General features: G+C 36.8%; 1 protein-coding gene across 1 annotated transcript in view; it reads right to left on the minus strand.

The window, feature by feature from the left end:
* LOC131549094 (testis-expressed protein 264 homolog) overlaps window positions 1-22,878 on the minus strand; it is a 54,941-nt gene that overhangs the window by 22,081 nt on the left and 9,982 nt on the right. The window contains exon 2 of the mRNA XM_058790919.1: window positions 14,124-14,345. Within this exon, the coding sequence (XP_058646902.1) occupies window positions 14,124-14,345 (222 nt within the window). The remainder of the gene's footprint in view (window positions 1-14,123; window positions 14,346-22,878) is intronic.

The following is a 22,878-nucleotide window of genomic DNA, read 5'->3' on the forward strand; positions in this document are numbered from 1 at the left end:
CTGATGGGAGATTACTGGTCTTATGCCTCGAGTATCTTTGGTCCTGAATTATAACACTTCTTTCAGCTTGACTGATGAACACACACACACACACACACACACAAACAAACAAACAAACAAACACAGACACCCTTTGAGGGGAAAATCAGCCCCCAGCCTTGAGTTTTGAAAGATTATTCATCCACCTTGTAATTTAATGCATGATAACAACACCATCAAGCAGCTTCTTGAATCCTCAAAAACAAAAAATAAATCAATTTCCAGCACCACAACCATGCAAATATCATCTTGTCCCCCCCTTCCTGTACTAATTTCGGATTCATCTTATCTTAATTCTCAGCCACTTTCGCACAGAGGGCTGATCAATCATATTCAAATGTGACATTTACCTCTCGCAAATGTTCCTGGACTCCCCCAGGCTCTGGGACAAAAGTCATGTTTGAACTGCTGGAACGGAACAGGCCGGGCAGAGGGACGTGTTGGCGTCCCTCTTGTGGCCTGACCAGACATCCACCGCTCACCAATGTCTCATATCGTACAGTCCCGGCGGGCATGTGTGCGCACACACACACACACACACCGAAGCTCTCTAACAGACTGTGCCAGAATCACTTTTATATAAGCTTCCTCAACTTTTTCTAGTTTTTTTTAATTACATTTGACATATGTGAATGTCACAGATTTGGAAAGAGTGATATTATTACCTGCACTAGACATTTCCACTTCAGAGCTAGAGAGTATATTATTAAAATGTCAACATGTTGTATATGCAGTACTTGTAGATAATACTGTTCAAAGTTTTTTTTTGTTTTGTTTTTTGGAAGAAATTTTATTCTTTTTATAATAATTATTATATTTTATTACTTTAATTTAATTATTGTAATTATAATTTTATGGTTGCATTAAATTGATCAAAAGTGACAAAGGCATTTATGTAACAAAAGACTTGTGTTTTAAATAAATATTAAGAAAATTAAGCAGCACAGCTATTTTTAACAATGAAAATTAGGGGTTGACAGATACGTGTTTTTCAGGGCCAATGCAGACACCGATTATTACAGATCAAGTATTCTGGTAACCAATATTTTGAACCTAAATATTTATATTTATATTTCTGATTGGTTGAGCCGTGTTCGAAGCTGTTGTAAATTACTCTACAAACATACACCTTTGTTTATGTCTGTGTGTTGCAACCACAACCGTTTCTGAGGAACTACATTGTTTGGCAGAAGAATAATGTTTTTATTAATATCATTACATTTTATTTGCTTTGTTTTATTTTGTGAAACCTTGCTACATATATGGAATAACCGTTTTATAAAAGCAATAAGCCTCGTGAAGCCGTGGTTTACAGTGAATTTATAATAGCTAAGGGGGTTTTAGATATATATTTTAGTATGTCTGGTGTAAAAATGAAAATTAATGTCAAAATTAAGAATAACAAGGGCTCTGACAAAAATTTCTTTAAATGCTTTTAAATTATTTTATTGGCAAACCGGTTTTGAAAATGACCAGTAACGATAACCATAAAAATAATCTGTCAACCCCTACTGAAAATAATAATAAATGTTTCTTGAGCAGCAAATCAGCATATTAGAATGATTTTGAAGGGTCATGTGGCACTGATTCTAGAGTAATAATGACAAATATTCTGCTTTGCATATATTAAAATAGAAAACAGTTATTTTAAATGTAATATTTCACAATATTACCATTTTACTGCATTTTTTTTTTATCAAAAATGATGAATTCAGTCTTGGTGAGCATAAGAGACTTGCCAAACCCAAACTTTTGAACTTAATGGTATTAATTTAAATATCAATCTAAATACTATGGCACATGAATATGGTAATTATTGCGTTTCATGGTACAACCACAGTACTCTTCTGGGTGAGAAGCCCACCTGTCTGATTTAAATCTTCACTGCTCTGGAGTAATGAGTGTTAATGATTCAGCAAGGAATATAAGGTGACAGAGGAGACAAACTAATGAATATTTCATGACACGGGGGGGAACAGCTGAGCCACGGGTGGCGACAGCTGGAAAAAATAACAGAAAACAAACAAACGATTCAAAGCACAAATTAGGAATAAGTGTCACTGTCTGCACCTGGAAGCGAACTATAAAAATACACTACTCTCATAATGTGTGTGTTTGTGTGTGCTACGTCTTCTTAGCCACCATCTGAGAGTCTAGTCATAGGTCACAAACAGCTTTGGCTCGCAGTCAGGAAGGCCATATGGTTGAGTGGGCAGTAGACGGTCTAGAGAGGGAAACACACAAACACTGGCAGCGGTAAAGGCCAGCAATGTCAATACACACAGAACACATACACACCTACTATCCAGTCAACCTTTCAGGTTTTCCATGTATCCGTCTGTGCCCTTTACTAGCAATGATCTTGGCTCAGGCCTGCAGGGTGCCCAAAAATGCCCTCAAGTCCAACAGATGTGCAGCAGTCTCTGCGGATACCGAGGGCACCTCTAACAATCATGCGAACAGCTTCCATACAATGCAACTCAACAGACACTGTTCAGCAGTGGCAGCTGGTGGAAAATTTTCACCGCATCCAACAATTTTAGCATAGCTACATCCCAGAATGACTTATCCCAGTATAACAAAAGAAAAAATATTAAGACTTGAAACATTTTAAATAGAAGTTTAAGGATGTTTCTCACAAAACTATATTTTCTGCAAGGATTTTTCATGTTTTCAAGTTTCCTAATTCACAATTTATGTATAAAGTGCAACAGCAAAAATTGTGAGGAAAAAATAAATGTCACGTTTGTTTAGAGCATTTTCCATAACTACAAGTCAAGCTGCAATACCAAACATGAACACACGGACCATTACACCAGCCGCCTTAACCTGACTGTATATAAATGTTTACGGATCCATTCAGAATTATTAAACAGAGCAAAACACAAATTAAAAAAGTAAATAAAAACCATTCTGAATTTGCTGAATGTGGTGATCTGAAGGCAGCTCAACATGACCAGTGAACAGTTCATCAGACTGAGTGCTGATGCCCATATGTATATAAACACCACTGACCATTGCAAACTCCTCCTCCTAAAAAAAAACACTATAAATCAGACATGCGACCATACTGAAATGTGCTTGTGCAAAAAGTTATCAAAGAACGCACATACACGGTTTGTTTGTTTGCACATTAATAATAACGGACTTGCGTGGGTCTAATAATGTATGACTCCTGTATGTCACTGTAATTGTCTTTACCTCCATTACAGTCGTCTTCCATCAAAACTTTACTGGTGAGATATTGGTTTGCTTTATACAGCCCATACAGACTAGTCCTGACTTCAGCTTAAAGATAATTAATAGAGGTATGTTTGTTCCCACCAATCACTGCATAAGTTAAGGTTACGTATGATGACGAAAGCACGTTAGTGCTAGCTTTTCTGGAACTCATAGAGATTGCATTGCAGTCCCTGCAGTTCGAAAAAAAAAAAAAATTGTATGGAAGTCTATGAGAACACTCGGGGCGATTCTCTGCAGGAGTGAAATCGCCCAAAAAGAGGCGGCACTCCACAACGTGATTTGACGCTGATTAGATTATATATCCAGAGGCAGAACAAACAGCGAACAGTGAAAACTAGAGTAACACTGTGGTTTAATGTGATAGAATAAATCCCTCCCTTTCACACTTAGGTGGTGTGTTGCCCTATGGCCCTAATGAAGAAATGCCCTGTTGTTTACGAAGACAAAATAGGAATATTGTAGGAAAATCTGATGAACTATGAATTATAAACAATATATATTAATCATAAAGTCACACACACACACAGAGGTAAAATAAACACATAAATGTGTGTAAATAAATTAAACCTATCAAAAACTTCAATTTCAAGTCATCATTGCAGATCTAATCTGGCTGAAAAAACTTCAAAGCCTTTCCATTATTGATCGATTGGTTAATGGTTTTTAAATCTATACAGTGTAAAATTAACTTACAGATTGTGGCAATTTTAATATAGCAGTAGACTTCAATTTCGATTAAGTACAATGGCTTTAAGGCTTTCAATTATGCTGCTGACCAATTGTGTTCAGGTTTATTATTAGAAACACATTAAGTGCATATCCTTCAATAAGACGATCAAACGGCACTTAAAGCAGTAATCACCTCTAGCAAAATGGGCTTTTAATAAAACTTGCCTATCTATGCAGAAGAAAGTTTGAATCTTTTTGAAATTGGTGCTGCATTCGGGTGCAGGTAACAAGGAGAAAGAGAAAAAAGTAATGCATTTAAAATACATTTATTACATATCAAATCTTTTAACATATTTACTTGCATATCACTGGAGACTTACCAAAATAAAAATGATAATTCAACTTTATTTGGAGTACTACTTGTGCACAATGCACAGTTCTTAATATTAAGCCTAAAATGTGTTTTAATGTCACTATTGATTAGGATTGTAATGAAAAGATATTTAAGCGTACCTAATGTATACTTGCAATAGTTCCACTTTAGCACAATCTTATATATTTTAGTGTACCTTTAGTTGATCTTCAGCACTACTTCTTCCGCACAATTAAAGTGCATTAAGTTCAAAATTAGTAGTTTCAGTTTAGCAGACTAAGTATATCAGTTTAGTATACTGAAGTACAAGCAGGGTATTTTTATTAAGTAAATAAATATGTAAATGTATTTGTAGCATACTTAGCATGAAATAAACAATTATAAATGTAAATAAATTTAGCATGATATACATACATACATACATATATATATATAAAATTATACATTTTTTCTTTTACATATGTCAGTAGCATAACAATACAAAGTTGGTGTTATAAACATGTTATAAACCAACAAAGTCTGCAAAAAATACATTTATGTCATTTATTAAGGGGGAATTTCAAAGAAGAACATGCTAGACAAGTATCTTGTGTAAAATTCATCACGTGTTCTGCTAATATGACACCCTTTCACCTGAAATACCAAACAGCTAATTAAGAAAGCAGGCAACTGAGACTGTGAAAACACACAGCGTGACACCCGGTTGTCGATTCTATCTAAACTAGATGCCAATAAAATACCCTGAATGGGAATTTAATCTTTATTAAACTTTTCCTAGTAGATGTTCACATTTTGTGCATCTTTGTGTGGACTGAGGAAAGGCCGCACAAAATACGATGCACCTCTCCTGCAGCGTGACAATAGGAGATTATCAAACACAGAGCTTTTTCATGAGCAAACAGCAGGAAGTTTGGTTCATGTTGTCATCCTTCTCCAATAATCTTTAGAGGGAGCTTTTGAGCTAAAATGTCAGTGTGGCATTTGGAAGAGCATTTCTCCTGGTCCAAGAAGTTCATGGCCACTTTGGTTGTTTGATTGTGGACTTTCAGCTTGATGCTGTAGGATGGAGAGGGGAGATAGAGAAAGACCAAGAGAGGTGGACACAGCTAGATAGATATAAATTTGTGGTACAATGTGAACAATATCAAAATTCTGATCAGAGCAAAAGTATTTGACATTCCAAGTGCTGATGTACTGACTGTCAGCTAGATACTGCAATACATATTCCAAATGACAAGGCAGACAGCTGCCCACACAATCAAGAATTTAGAGTAGTTTGAGGTCTGAGTTCATGACAACCTACCGATCAAGCAAGAAACTGCAAATGACATTATGTGCAACTCTCTGTGTATTGTGGTTTTCAATTAAGTCTTTTCTTTCCAAAAATTGTCTTTAATTATAACATTTTCATTTGATTTGACTCGCCTCACGTATTTAAAAAGACAAGTACACTTAGTATACTTTTTTAAAAAGAGCAACGAAAAATATACTTTAAAAGAATATAGTGTGAACTGAATGTAATGTTTACAGACATTTAATTGCATGCTAACTGCCATTAATTGAAAATGCATTATAGTTTCAATTTACAGTGAATGCAAATAGCTTAACTTTAAAGTGCTTTTTAGACCCACTTAACACTTAAGAAATCTATATATATATAATTTCCATAATTACTTCGATTTTCTTTGAAATATGGTTAAAGCTTACAGCCGAATGTACTGACAAGCATGTATGATTAACTAAAATATAGCCTACTTGTCATATCTATGGAAATGTTCTATGTTGTGTGTGTGATGGCATGTATGTAACGACTTTTCATTACATTTCAGGTGTAATTTTGGCTCATGTTGCAAGAGTTGTTCTAGTTAGTCGAATATCATCTGTGCACTGGATTTCTCAAATCGTGCTACAGATTCTCGAACTGGTTTGGGAACACGGCTCTGACTGACAGCCACCATTCATCCAGTGTAAATAATGAACTTTCCCCCATTTTCTAGGTTCTCTTGCAAAATTTTCCTGGATATTTCAACATTTGTTTTTCCTTCTGTTTTAACAAGATACCCAGTCCCGGATAATGAAAAGCCACCCCAAAGCATGATGCTAACTCCACCATATTTCACAGTAAATAAAGTGTTTTCTGAAATGTTAGATTTACACCACACACATTTATTGGCTAAAGGATTTTAGCTGGTCTGGCAAAAAGATATTTCCTACACTGGGTCACTATTATACCATTTGCCATTTCTTGATCATTTAAAACAGCATCAATTATGCATTTCTTTCTCTTTTTTTCTTGATTTTCACAGTTTGTAACTTGAATAATGACATTTTAATGAGAAAAGTTAAATCTAGAATATGATGGTGTTACTTTAAACATTCCCATTATAGTAGAGAGCATAACTGGAACGAGCCAATTTAACAGCAACTGTATCCTCATTATGGCTTCTGCAACTCTAGGACAAAACAAAACAATTTCAGCAATTTAGAAGAACATTTTGAACAAAGTCTAATAATTAATTATCCATTAATTAAATATCCATCAACATGGAATTTTAAATAAAGTATAATGAGTGATTTATACCAAAGCCTGGACTTTTTGGAGGCACTGCAGTGTATTATTGACAAAAAATACAAAAATTCATCTTCAAAACTAGCCTTAACACTGAAGATTTTAGATTTGATCTCGGTCGATGAACTACGGTTGCGTCTCGAGAAGAAATCAAATTGCAGGACTGAGGTTAGGAAAGACCAAGACGTAATGAGCATGTAGTGTTATCTTAGCAAAGGTAACCTGAACCTGCTGGATCAATACAGACCAACGGGAGAACAGGGAAGCAAGCGGGGGTCTAAAAAAATAGATGTTTCTCCTGTGTGCTCACGTAAGAGAAAATGGAGGGCTAAGACTGACCAAATATTGATCCCATTCATTCAATCATGATCTCCAGACACTTTCTGCCGTCTCTTGCCCTTCCTGTCTTTGATGAGGACCGCTGAGGTTCTGCGTGACATGTGTGAGTTATATGGGGCCGTTCTTGATGTGAAAGCTTGCTCTCTATGCTGTCAGGATGTCTGTGATGATTCTCAGAAGTGCTAAACTCAGGTCAGCGTATAAGAAACAGTTGGTAATGGCTTGTCTGAGATACATAGTCTAGTTATACCATCTGTGGTGAGTTTCTGAAGAAATTGGAGAAATTTAGCATTACATCACTTGCTCACCAATAGATCCTCTGTAGTGAATGGGTGCCGTCAGAATGAGAGTCCAATCAGCTGATAAAAACATCACAATATTCCACAACTAATCTCCAGTCCATCAGTTCATGTCTTGTGAAGCGAAAAGCTGTGTGTTTGTAATAAGCAAACTGATCAAGACTTTTAACTTCAAACCATTGTTTCTGGATAAAATATGAATCCTCTATCCATAATATTGCTTTCTCCACACAAACTCATTTGAGCATTAATTTTTAAATCCAACGTAGTTTAACTAAATTTAGTGTTATACGAAATTAGAATATAGGTATGTATTTAATTCTTGCTATACGCCAGAAAATATCCATAGTTCGTGAAAAATTTTACTTTAAAATTAAAAGTAAAGTTAAAAGGTTTAGAAAAGGTTTTATTTAATTGCATTGAAAAATTTTATTAGATTTTTTTAGTATTGTAGGTTGGTTTTAAATTCATACAACCTAAGCTTCAGAACAGTATTAGTGATGCCTGCCTTAACAAGTAACTGTGACCAATTGTGCACAATTCTGTTAAATTGAGGTTGAAGAATTATATTTTGTGGTCACGCATGCATGGGTAAGCGATACCATAATGTCACTCTACAGCACATTATAAACACAAAGCAGCAGAACAAGGTTTCCACTTGAACAACCTCCTGCAGGAACGGGTCTGGTTGCCATAGGGATTCCCTTCTACTGTCCTAGTCGGAATTAGAAGCGTCTCTGTGCAATCTGCCCACGAACAAGAGAGGACCAACCTTCCGTCTCACATCACCAACTGCCTTCAAATTACTCATTCTTGACTGTACGCAAAGTTCAATCATCTGCAGCCCACGCAAGCTACGGACAGACGGCCTTTGCTATGGATTATTCATGATGAGAAATATTTGCCTTTTGTTGGAGAAGTAAAAAGAGAGGGCTGTTTAAAATGGAAATTCGCCACTAAAAGATATATTTAAGAGTGACTTTGAAAACGCCGCCTGTGAGGCATCAAGGGAGCAGAACGAATGTAGGCGCTAGAAAAAACGCTCTGTTTGGCAGGCTCCTAGGTGTTGATTAGGGGCGGGTATCTGCAGGTCTCTCGTGAGGCAATGCATATGCAGTGTATGTTGATAAGACTGTGGGAATCATGTTATGTAATGTAAACAAAGCCACGCTGGATCTGAATCTCAGGTTTGATGTGGCGGTCTGAGATGTTCGATGTGATCAAAAAATGATTTTTTCATAGTTGCTGTATCTGTTCGAACACAAGTGAACATGCCACATGGTAGCATACTCAACAGAAGACTTTCAAAGAGAAACAAACCATGCAACAACCAGCTTGTGCATTAGTGTGATTGACTAGTTTATATAAACTGTTTGTTTTTAGATTTTCATTTTTAGCTGCTAGCATGCTGCCAGAGTGCTATGTTTTTTTGTTTGTTTGTTTCTTAATTAAATGAGCCTATTTTTGATTGGTGAAATTTTGTATGTCATCTACTAGAGATGCATGATTAATTGTTAAAAGATTGTGATTAAATCTTTAAAAAAAGTCACACCGGAACATTCAAATCTGAGTTCGCACTGCCACTGACACAGAGAGAGCATGTAAGAAACAGCTTCACAAACAGTCTTGTCAAACATAAGGTATTATATTTCTGTCTTACAATCATTCATACCATCACATAAATACTGGAATGAAAGTTTATAGTTCGGATATAAACAATGATGTCTACGGTAGCGATCAAAATAGTGCAAATCACCTTTTGAAAGTAATTGGAGCTTCAAATAACATTTGTGTCAATTACATGGTTTCGCCACTAGGTGGTGACAAGTGACTGTTCAAAAACTATTGGTCATTGAATCATTCGTTCAAAAATGCTTATTTATCCAGTAATGATACAAGGGAAGTATTTATGTGCGAGTTGTTGAATCATTCGTTCAAATGATCGGTTCAAAACCGATTCTCAGTTTTTCCTGCAGCTCTACTGTCTACCCAGGATACAATTTATTGTGTTGTTTTAAAGTTTTGAGCATCATGAAAATGTCATGAGTTCTCTGTTTTTAAGACATTGTATCAACTTAAAAAAAACAAACAAACAAAAAAAAAAAACAGTAAAACTTAAAAATGTATTCTCTCTCTCCCACTTTTCTTCCTGTCAGCTCTGATCGGTCCTCTCATAATAGAAACAACAACAATCTTAAACAACAACAAAAAGAAAAAAACACTTAAAAATGTGTTGTGAGATTCACGAGATTAACACTCAATGTGTTCTGCTTCAACTAGCCATTTTTAAGTGCAAGGACATGTCTTATGAAAACGTGTCCACTTGGGGTCAAGCAAACACAAAATCTGGCTAATTATACAAGGCTTCCCTAAAACCAATAATTTGACTCATTCTTTCAGCAGCAGACTAACAGATTTTGAAAATATATATTACTATTCAAAAGTTTGAGGTCAGTTTAAAAAAAAAAAAAAAGATCAAAAGTGACAGTTAAGTACTAACTGTCAATTTATAATGTTTATATTTATATTTCTAATAAATGCTCTTCTTTTGAACTTTCTATTCTATCAAACAAACATGAAAAATAAACAAACTGTTATTGTTTAAACACATAAATGAAGCCTTGGAGTGTCTAAAAAGACACTTTTTACTGACCCAAACTAACTTCCCCAAACTTTTAAATAGTTGTATATTTTGCACATCCCTGAAATAGAATATAAAATAGAAACACTTATCTGTAGCCCACCTTTCTAGAAGATTCTACATCACATTACATACAGACCAAATTCTCCATAATTCCACAGATAAAGCTGCACTCATTTAAGACAAACAACCTTCTGAGAAGGATGTACAAGTTAATAATTGATAACAGTATTCAGACATGTAATACAATCTCAAACAATTTGCTATAATTGAGTTTTTCTTGAAAGTCTATCCCATTGCATCAATACATCTTTAGGCAACCACAAAAGTGCTTAATTCGAGGGAACAACACAAAACACATTACACTCTCAGAAATAAAAGGTACAAAAGCTGTCACTGGGGCGGTACCTTTTCAAAAAGGTATACTTTTGTACCTATTAAGTTCAAATATGTACACTTTACGTACTAATGTGTATCTTTAAAGTACCAAAATTGACTTTTTAGGTACAAACATGCACCTTTTGAAAAGGTACCGCCCCAGTGACAGCTTTTGTACCTTTATTTCTGAGAGTGTAGAGACCACAGACACCAACAAAATTTTGGGAAAGAGGATTTAAATAATCTGAAGCAATATTTTTACTGAAGCACTGCCATCCCTATGTCCAAACAGATGGAATAATTCAATGTAATGACCCCTAGTGTTTGAGATAATAGATGTGAACATTTAACACCGATTGGTGTACACAGATGTTCTTCAGACTTTCATGAGCCTAGAACTGCAAGTTGACGATATCGAGATTTCTATAAGGGACAGAAAGAAAACATGCATGAAAAGGGAAAGGGGAAGGACTCAAACAGGAGGAGATAAGTTATCTAGCAGCTGAGCAGACAGATCTTGAGTCTGGAGGAGGCAGGAGGCTGAGCCTGCTGGCTGCGTTCACACTGAGGCTGCATCAGGGCAGATGGCGGGGAGAGTTGAGGGGGCTCATGCACACACACATACACACAGATGGTGCCAAAAATGACAAGAAACTGTGAGGCCCATTAAAAAGGCTACCAAAAACACTAAGAACACCTTAGACAGTGGCATTTGCATAGACAAGCTCCACACATTTTCTTCAGAAAATAAACTACCATTGGTCCATGGTGATTATGTAACAGGTGGGTGTGGCTCCAAGGCCCCGCCTCCTTTGACATGTAACTCTTCTCTGGTTTATTTCTTCTGTTCATCTGAGGTCAGGCACGAGTAAAAACACGAACACACTGGATAGCTGCTTTATACTAGAAATCGAGTTTGGAATTCTAATTTAAATCACACTGACACTGTTTTTGCCTATTTAGTACTGTAAAGCTGCTTGCTTTAATGAAATCTGTAGTATAAAGCACTATATAAATAAACTAGTGCTGTCAAAGGATTAATCGCGATTAATTGCATCCAAAATAAAAGTCTTTATATACATAATATATCTGTGTGTACTTTGTATGCATGTATGTATATATATATATATGTGTGTGTGTGTGTGTGTGTGTGTGTGCGCATTTTTGTGAAAAGTCAGGACATAGATTTGTATAATGACAAAAGGTATGACATAGGTATTACAAGGTGAAGGTGACTTTTCAGGACATTGACCCATGTCCCCACTTTTCAAAACGCTTATAAATCACTCAGAATGAGGTTTTTTTGGGGAAAGTTGAAATGCACAGTCTCCTGTAAGGGGTAGGTTTAGGTGTAGGATTGGTGTAGGGCAATAGCACATACAGTAAGTACACTATAAAAACCATTACGCCTATGGGATGTCCCCACTTTTCACAAAAACGAACATGTGTGTGTGTATATATATATATATGTATATGTATACATATACATATACTGGTACAGCACCAGTGTTGCCAGGGTAACGGCACAAGTGGGCTATTTTGAAAATACAGTTGCGGGAAAAATTACAGAGCCGTTTTGGGCTACTTTTTTAATGTAACGTACCGCGGCCACCCAAAGTGTATATAGACAAATTAAAATTAAAATAGATCCTTTTACTAATGTGTATACTTGGAATGTATCCCTGGCAACTTAAGAACTGAGAGGCAGTAACATCACAAACAACGTGAATGTACATTTCATATGGTCTGTATGTGATTTTTTTTAGTTTAATGTGCACATCTGAAATGCTAATTTGTGCAGCGATATAAAAGGCTATAAATAGCATATTTTAACAACAGTAAACGACCAAATTCCACATGTGATCGTAAAAGGAAATTATTACAAACACTCGATGGTGGTTTGAAGTGAGTTCTGAGTAAAAGTGTACTATTAATCTCATAAATTGTCTTATGAAGCATGATGCTAATATTAGCTCTAATGCACCTGCAGAACAGGTCCAATTCTTCTTCATAATGCATTTTGTCATAATACTTAACATAAGGTCGCAAGAAATGTTTTGTTGTATTTATTTAGAAATACTTTTGATAATAGTTGGGTAAATGTATACTGGGATTGAAGCGATGTGGCTTGGTAAACGTTTTATTGCCAGTTTAAAGGCTGATAATGGCTGAATAAAAACAAGAGAATAATGATAAAAGAATAATAAGGATTATGTCTCATACCTGGCGGAAGTGTGAAAGGTTATGTTTCCTTAAACTAGTTTGTCATGCATTTCTTTATTTAAAACACACCCATGCATGTATATATTTAATAAAAATATGTTACTGTCATGTAGAGAATTGCCAAGAGGCCTGGGAGAAGTTAGGAAGGCTCAGTACAATGGAGTGTTTTCCAAAATGCCAGTTGTGATTTATTTTTGCAGTGGAATTTTATAAGAAGCAGTTCACAAAGTACAAAAAAAAAGAAACACTTAATGACCCATATACTGGTGCTAAAAACAAAAGAAAAATGCTGTGAGCAGCAAAACTGGCACTAAACAATGCCTAGTGGCACATCCACAAAAATTAACATACAACATACAATACACAAACTATGCCTGCAAACAGCACACCAAATGAATTCAAAATAGCAGGCTGGCACTCTAGTGATGATGTCATTGACCTGGTTCATCATCACAGTTACGTTTATATATTAAATATATATATATATATATAAAAATATAAATTATATGAATATGAATATAAATATATTCATATAAATATTTTCAAAATAGACACTGTATGTGTGTGTTTTATATGTATATAATAAATATACACAGTAGACACAGATATATTATGTAAATAAAAACTTTTATTTTGGATGCGATTAATCGCGATTAATCGTTTGACAGCACTAAAACAAATGTGATGTGACACGACTGGAGTGCTGAATTGCAGAGCTCATGCCAACATATCCACATCGCTATGATCAGGTGCTTTCTTGACTGTCTTCTCACCGTTTATTTTGTTATTGAGAGGAAAGCGTGCAGCAGTGTAGACAGCATTGGGATGTTTGCTATTAGTACACTAATATACTATACTAGTATAATTTTACCCCTAAGCGAAGAGCAAGAATGAACATCGCTGGAAGTATATTGGGGCCTTAAGCCACGGCTTCAAAATCTTTGAAATTTGCATCTTTACTCTGAGCTTCTTCCCTTCCACAACGAATCTCTGCACTTTCCTCCACTTACCTCTTCCCAATTCGCAATCCTGCAACTCTCATTTGTTGCTTTCTTTGCCCTCATCCATAGCTTTTCTTCTCTCCATTTGTCCTTAATTGCTATGATTAAGTCTACTGCTTAATAATTACTGTCTCCATCCCCTCCAGAAACACTGACAGACTAGGCGTTCATTCTCTCATAACCTCTAAGTGCCAGTACACCAATCATGTTGAAGGAAACTGTAGCACGCTGGCGGTATCAATCACACAGTGGGGATGACTTGAATTAAACACACCTGAAGTAGGCTACTGCAACATGACCTTCAAATTAAGAAAAGGCATTTGGCAAATGAGGAAGATGATGATGTTACCTTGATGTAGCAGTTCAGCTGTGGATAAACTCTCTGCACCCCCAGGAAAATGGAGAGAGAGGTTCGGTGAGGGAAGGAGGCTGTGACGACATGTGTGACCTCTGGGAAAGAGAAAACCCGGAAGCCGTGCTTCTCATACAGCTGCTGCTGTTCCTCATTGGGTGCATCCTCGCCTTCACTCAAAATACTGCCCACCGCATAGCGACACTTCTGTGCTGGAACCTACAACACACATAAACACACATTTCTTAATGCAGAAGCATTGTAATGAAAATGCTGTCAGAAATGTTTGCCGAGAAAGGTTTTCATTTCATTAATTAAGACAATCATGGCATTGAAAATGACAAGAAAAAAAGAACTGCAACATTTAAGTAATGCACAAACAATAATTTAGAATGTACAAAAAATTTAAATAATATAATCATAAATTCATTCAAAAATTTTAAATAATATATATTTTTTAAAATTAGTCATTTTATTTAAAGATGCATTAAATTGATCAAAAGTGGTAGTAAAGACATTTTAATGTTATAATGAGAAAGGGAAATAAATGTAAAAATTTTCTCAAAAATATGAACAGCAAAACTTTTAACACTGATAATAATAAGAAATGTTTCTTAAGCAGCAAATTACCATATTAGAATGATTTCTGAAAGATCATGTGGCACTGAAAACTGGAGTAACGATACGGAAAATTCAGCTTTGATCATTTTGAAAAAGTATTACAATAGAAAACACACACACACACACACACACACACACACACACACACAATACATACATACATACAGGAAGTATTCAGACCCCCTTAAATTTTTCACTCTTTGTTCTGTTGCAGCTATTTGCTAAAATCATTTAAGTTAATTTTTTTTCCTCATTAATGTACACACAGCACCGCATATTGACAGAAAAACACAGAATTGTTGACATTTTTGCAGATTTATTAAAAAAGAAAAACTGAAATATCACATGGTCCGAAGTATTCAGACCCTTTGCTCAGTATTTAGTAGAAGCACCCTTTTGATCGAATACAGCCATGAGTCTTTTTGGGAAAGATGCAACAAGTTTTTCACACCTGGATTTGGGGATCCTCTGCTATTCCTCCTTGCAGATCCTCTCCAGTTCTGTCAGGTTGGATGGTAAACGTTGGTGGACAGCCATGTTTAGGTCTCTCCAGAGATGCTCAATTGGGTTTAAGTCAGGGCTCTGACTGGGCCATTCAAGAACAGTCACGGAGTTGTTGTGAAGCCACTCCTTCGTTATTTTAGCTGTGTGCTTAGGGTCATTGTCTTGTTGGAAGGTAAACCTTCAGCCCAGTCTGAGGTCCTGAGCACTCTGGAGAAGGTTTTTGTCCAGGATATCCCTGTACTTAGCCGCATTCATCTTTCCCTCGATTGCAACCAGTCGTCCTGTCCCTGAAGCTGAAAAACACTCCCACAGCATGATGCTGCCACCACCATGCTTCACTGTTGGGACTGTATTGGACAGGTGATGAGCAGTGCCTGGTTTTCTCCACACATACCGCTTAGAATTAAGGCCAAAAAGTTCTATCTTGGTCTCATCAGACCAGAGAATCTTATTTCTAACCATCTTGGAGTCCTTCAGGTGTTTTTTAGCAAACTCCATGCGGGCTTTCATGTGTCTTGCACTGAGGAGAGGCTTCCGTCGGGCCACTCTGCCATAAAGCCCCGACTGGTGGAGGGCTGCAGTGATGGTTGACTTTCTACAACTTTCTCCCATCTCCCGACTGCATCTCTGGTGCTCAGCCACAGTGATCTTTGGGTTCTTCTTTACCTCTCTCACCCAGGCTCTTCTCCCTCGATAGCTCAGTTTGGCCAAACATCTTCCATTTAAGGATTATGGAGGCCACTGTGCTCTTAGGAACCTTATGTGCAGCAGAACTTTTTTTTGTAACCTTGGCCAGATCTGTGCCTTGCCACAATTCTGTCTCTGAGTTCTTCAGGCAGTTCCTTTGACCTCATGATTCTCATTTGCTCTGACATGCACTGTGAGCTGTAAGGTCTTATATAGACAGGTGTGTGGCTTTCCTAATCAAGTCCAATCAGTATAATCAAACACAGCTGGACTCAAATGAAGGTGTAGAACCATCTCAAGGATGATCAGAAGAAATGGACAGCACCTGAGTTAAATATATGAGTGTCACAGCAAAGGGTCTGAATACTTCGGACCATGTGATATTTCAGTTTCTTTTTTAATAAATCTGCAAAAATGTCAACAATTCTGTGTTTTTCTGTCAATATGGGGTGCTGTGTGTACATTAATGAGGAAAAAAAAAAGAACTTAAATGATTTTAGCAAATAGCTGCAATATAACAAAGAGTGAAAAATTTAAGGTACTTCCGTACCCACTGTGTGTGTGTGTGTGTGTGTGTGTGTATATATTATATATATATATATATAAAATCTCAAACCGACTGAAGGCAAACTTAAAACAAATCTCATGGTAGTCAGATTGCGTTAGCTCACGTATATGCCACACATAATGCAATATCATGCCTCTAAACATGTGAAACACACATGTAGCCTACTACACAATGCAAACAGTGGATAATGAATGCAACCCTTTCTATTCTATTCTATTTCTATTCTCTTTAATTAGTTTGGCCATGCTAGCTTTCACCGTAATCAACTTTTCCCAGTGAAGCAGGATTATATCAAAGACGAACACTTCTCTAGCCAACAAACACTCATCTTCCCAAACCGATCCCCAAACAGCATATCCACAACAAAAATTTCCCAGCCCCATTAAAACCCATCAGCTGCTTGCAGTAATCACCAGAAGGAGCCATACACATCTCACAATGCTTATCTTGTGCAACAAATAAGCAGGAAGAACTCCCTCACTCTCGCTAGCACAGTGGCGTTCAAAGACAACAGGGAGCGTCCACGATCCGGTGAGTCACAGAGGAAAAGCTAGCTTAATGAGAATAAACAAAGCCACGACTGAGAAAAGCATATAAATACAGGATTAGTTGGAGTTGCATGAGCAGGTGGCACTGTATGGCGAAAAAAATAAAAACAATGAAGCTGTAGTTTGATAAGACTGTGACTAGTTGCCACGCGTCGTCTGGCAGCTTCGAGACCAGTGTGGATGGATGCCCAACTGTCACTTTTCATGCACGCCTCTTGCTTTTACCAACCAAAGGAATATATGCTTGCAAATGAGGGCACCGGGGAAATTTGAGATGGATTGTACGACCCAGTCTCGGCTTGGGGTTCAGGTCTCTCAAGGATTTGGAGGGAAAAGGGGTAGGTCGCCGAAGCTAGACTGTGACAGATGAAGGTCTGTTTAGAAAAGAGGCTGCAACAGTTCCCAGAACATCCATCCTTTAAATTGGAGCAAAGTGTTCATTCGTCTCGTAGCCTTCTGGGTCACTTTTGGCCTCCTGCCGAGCCCTCCAGGAATAGATTGCACTGCCAGTCAGGAGAAATATCAGTCACAAAAGCAGATAACCAGACGAGTTAAACTGGTTTTAGTTTTCTCTCAAGATCGTTTGATGTTTATATTAGAGTCCTAATCTATTCTGATCCTTCAACAGAATCACATAATTCTTCAAGTAGTCTGCTCACAGCTGGATTGTTCTGAGGCCCTGGTCTGCAGGAGGTCTGGATCCCTGGTGTGCTCCCAGCAGGTGTTGTTCACGGGGAGTGTGTTTTAACAGACTGGCCTGTAACTAAGCCTCCATTTGCTCAGAGCCTTTGACAGAAATTGTGACTAAGTCTCTTCCAACATGGCATTAGATTATAAATAAATGAGATCAACAACAACAAAACTTCAGGGATTGCCAGAGACCATGTTCTGTCAACAGTTTAGTCAACAGAGCATCTTCAGGACCCTTTTTCTTTTTTTTTTACATGATGTCAAATATTACAAGGGAACTCCACAGAAGCAATGAGGGAAAAAAAAAATTGATTTATTATTTAAAATAATGAAAAATGTGTAAATATTAAAGGGATAGTTCACCCAAAAATGAAAATTAAATCATTAATTACTCAGCCTTGTGTCGATCCAAACCTGTAAGACCTTTGTTCATCTTCAGAACACAAATTAAGATATTTGTGATGAAATCCAAGAGCTCTCTGACCCTGCATAGACAGCAACACAACTGACACGTTCAAGGCCCAGAAAGGTAGTAAGGACATCGTTAAAATAATAATATACAATAACATTTTTGTTTTCTTTGCACACAAAACATATTTTCATAGCTTCATAAAATTAAAGTTGAACCTCTGAGGTCACATGGAATATTTTAACGATGTCCTTACTACTTTTCTGGGCCTTGAATGTAGTAGTTGTGTTGCTGTCTATGGAGGGTCAGAAAGCTCTTGAATTTCATCACAAATATCTTAATTTGTGTTCTGAAGATGAACAAAGGTCTTACAGGTTTGGATCGATATGAGGGTGAGTAATTAATACAGAATTTTCATTTTTGGGTGAACTATCTCTTTAATGAATTTAAACATGCATTTAACAAAAATACATAGTGAATTATTGTATAAATAGGATCATAAAATTGTATTTACATTTAGTCATTTAGCCGACACTTTTATCCAAAGTGACTTACAAATGAGGACAATAGAAGCAATCAAAATCAACAAAGGAACAATGATATGCAAGTGTTATGACAAGTCTCAGTTAGCTTAACGCAATACACATAGCAAGGTTTTTTTTTTTATTATATAATAAATAAAAAGAAAACAGATAGAATAGAAAAAGAATAGAGCAAGCTAGTGTTAGAGGCCTTTTTTTGTGATTTTTGTTAATTGTATAATAAATAACAAGAAAACAGATTGAATACAAAAAGAATAGAGAAGCTAGTGTTGTTTTTTTAAGAATAGAATCAGAATAGATTAAGGATATTAATTATAATAAACACGCACGCGCACACACACAAAGTCTTGGCCAATTAATACATCACAATAATCAGGTAGGTTGAATGCTTATAGACCAAAAAGTTAACTGAAAAGCACCAAACCAGTTTAGATTAAAAACATGGTAACACTTTAACATAGGGACCAATTCTCACCATTAACTAGTTGCTTATTAGCATCCCTATTATTAACATATTAGCTGTTTATTTGTGCTTATAAAGCACATATTCTGCATGACCATATTCTACATCCCTATTCCTACCCAATACCTAAACTTATCAACTACCTTACTAACTATTAATAAGCAGCAAATTAGGAGTTTATTGAGGCAAAAGCCATAGTTAATGGTTTGTAAATGGCAAGAATTGGACCTTAAAATAAAGTGTGACCAAAAACATATTTACGATCCAATGAATGCCCAAAGGCTCCTGCTCCTCTACAGCACATTACAGAAGTGTAATAGATTACCACTGCCATTTCACGTTGACTTTAAGTGTCTGTTTAAAGGCAAAATGGTGATGGTTTATGGAGTCAAACCAGCAACCTTATGACTTGTAGTCTTCACTGAGCCTTAACCACTACATCACACCACGCCATACAATAAACTACCTATCAAAATACCAGTAAGTCATACCACAATAATCCTCCTGCTGACAACTGAAAAAGCTCATACAGACTCTGAAAATTGGTTTTAAAGGAGTTGCGATGTGGGTACAGGAAGGAGGGTTAACATTGAAGTGGCATGTTTAGTCACGACTGAGTTAAATGTCTGAAAAGAAAAGCTTGTAGACACTCAAATATGGCGAGAAAAGATCATTCAAGACACTGAACTGACAGAAAGAGAAGTACTGATGAGCATATGTAACTGTCAGCGTAGCGCTTCTGTTTTACTTTTGTCGTTTTACTTGTCATCTAGCAGTCAAATCCATTTCAGGCAAATTTGCGAAATGTCACTGAGGTTACGGTGTTGCAGCAGTCCTCTGGGAAATCGACTCCAAAATACCTTGGAAGGCAGACTCATTTATTCATCACTTCAGACGCACTTTAAAAAAAGCTCTCGCATCTTCTCTCCCCCACTCGCTGTCACTGCCGCTATCCGCATCTTCACAGTGGACTGCCTTTTCATGTTCCTGCCATCCTCAGACAGCCAGGATGCTGTGAAAATACTAATAGTTTTGATGGCGAGAACCAGTTGGAATTCTGTTCCGAGACGTTTGCTGACAGCAGGATGCTTACGTTCCTTCCTGAAAATGGCAGTTTGTTGACATTATCTTTTCTGTCACTAGTCAATTTTCATCAGGATTGATGGATCATGAAGATGATCAGATTAAGCTATCAAGCTCAAATCATTCTCAGTTATTCACAACAGAAAACACTCAATTAGGGCCCGACATGAGTTGAAGGCATCTTTATGCTACAAGCCAGAATATAACACCATCCCGATGTTGCAAAACACAATAAAGTATGAAAAGTATGTACCTCATTGGTGATGATAAAATATAAACTTTTGAGCAAAATGTGAAAAAGTTTACCTTTAGCTTGCTCATTGAGGAAATACCCTCAAAGAGACACGTTTAAGTGTGCAAATTTGTACCTTGAAGAAATAGTTCACCCCAAAAAACTGTTGCCACTGACTCCAATGACCAGTTTTATTTGAGAATTATTTATATACTATTATAATATTTATTAGTATTTTAAAATTGGCTTTTATTTTTGTATTTTCAGTTTTCATTTCAATTTTAGTTTTAGAATACTTTTTTTTTTTTTTTTTTTACTTTCTTAATATAAACAGTTTTGCAGAATCTGCAAAAATGTTCATAATTTTAACAAAATAAGAGGGATCGTATACATTGCATGTTATTTTCTATTTAGCACTGTCCTGAATAAGCTTTTTCACATAACAGATGTTTACATATAGTACACACAAGACAAAATAATAGCCATTTTCTTTAACTATCCCATTCAAAAGTTTACATATTTGGTTCTTAATACTCTGTGTTGTTACCTGAATTATTTTTTTTATTTTGTTTAAAGATCTTTTTTTTTCTTCTTCATTTAGTACTGCCGAAAATGCCAAAGATATTTCATTTAGAACTTGACTTAAGAGAGTTTTATTTCACAATAACAACATTGTTTGGAATGACATTGAAGTTGAGTAAATGATGTATATTCATTTATTGGATTAAATTATCCATTAAAGGTACTAATATGCACCCTTAAGTGGTAAATCGGGTAAAAATCAGGTAAACATTTTCTCTGATAGTGTTGGGACATGACGTCAGAAATTGACGTCTTGACATCACGAACCCATTTTGTTGCATAGTTATTATATTCACATTAAGAAACCATCGCAAATCCCTCCTCCTGCACTACTGCTAAAAAGCGCACGCATACTCAGAAATACTACTCAAAGTGCACTTCTGCCAACATTCACCATTACCTATTCTAGCATCCTTCGTCACTGCGATGCCTATTTTTTCTTTTCATCTTTCTGACTGACTTGCAAACGGCTGATGTGGAGAACAGAGAAAGAGCAAACCCTAAAACTCTCCGTCACTTAGGGACTGGAATGCCTTTCATGGCCCTTCACAGAATCCGGCATGTGAAGAAGTCTCCCCGGCTCTTCTTATCCATGGCAACCATCTTCAGATCCATGGGCTTTCACTTCCACCGCATTGTTTGGCCTGATGAGAGGAAGTTCCCAAAAGCTTGCGGGCTCGCAGACTACAGTAGCAGTCAGTGAATCAAAAATAGAGGGACCACGGTGCTCACGCCAATCCTTGTGGTAAAATCCTTCATCCCAGAGGAGTCCATTGTTTTCTAGTCCTGCTCCTGCCTCTCTCTACTTTCTATCAGAAGCCTTTGGGAGCTTCTGACCCCCGGGTTTAGCACCCCAGGATCCTCTCTTAACGAGCTGAGATCATTATGCCAATTAGCTGAACTGGATCTTGGCCACGGCTGTATGTGTGGAGCTTTGGACAGTTGTTAATTGGGGACTTGGGGAAAGAAAAAGAGAATCTGTCATTGACAATGAGCTTTTGAAAGTAAGACTGAGCTGTCAATCAAGAGTCAGACTCTATTCCAGTAGGGCTTTCTGGTGGGAGGTTGAGTACACATTAACCGTTTTGACTGGTCAAGGAGGAGGTGGGCAGGAAGTGTGAGAAATGTGATAATGCAAGAAGGTCTTGTGCACAAAAAAGAAAACCAAGAGACTTTCTTTGCCAAGAAATAATCCCAGCAACACCGTTAGCCTACACAAAATGATTACGAGCATCGTCTAGAACAGGATGGCGGGTTCTGCTCTTCCTCTGCTGCAGAAATTATGGTTCTTTTTTGATCGTCCTCTTAGCTCCTGGTTGAGGGTTTTCTTTTTTACATAAATAAATATAAATACACTCCTAAACCCCAAACAAAACACTCTGTTGCAGTGTTAATTTCGTCGACGAAGACGAAAAGTATTCGTCAACGAACCTTTTTTCTGTGACTAAGAGGAGACGTTGACGAGCTAAAATTAATGTCTGATGATAAAAACTATTACGAAATGTATGCCGCGTCTTCATTAACAAGACGAGACGGGACTAAAATGTTATTTGAGGACTACCTGACATTCAAAATACATCCTATATGCTAAATTAACTGTCTTGTCTTTCAAAATGTGAGTCTCTGTCATTGGATTACAATCAGATGAGGGGCGTATCTAGTCTCAGTATGGCAGCCGCAGTGGACGGATAGGCTATCAAAACGCAAACTAACGATCTGAAACAATAGCCTCAGCACCCGAAGGTTTAGGGATAGGGTGACCAGACGTCCCGTTTTTCCCGGGAGTCACAATTCGTTGTCGATTAATTTAAAGCTAGTGACGG

The sequence above is a fragment of the Onychostoma macrolepis genome, chromosome 11 (genome assembly GCF_012432095.1).
Source record: "Onychostoma macrolepis isolate SWU-2019 chromosome 11, ASM1243209v1, whole genome shotgun sequence".
In the NCBI taxonomy this organism is placed as follows: domain Eukaryota; kingdom Metazoa; phylum Chordata; class Actinopteri; order Cypriniformes; family Cyprinidae; genus Onychostoma; species Onychostoma macrolepis.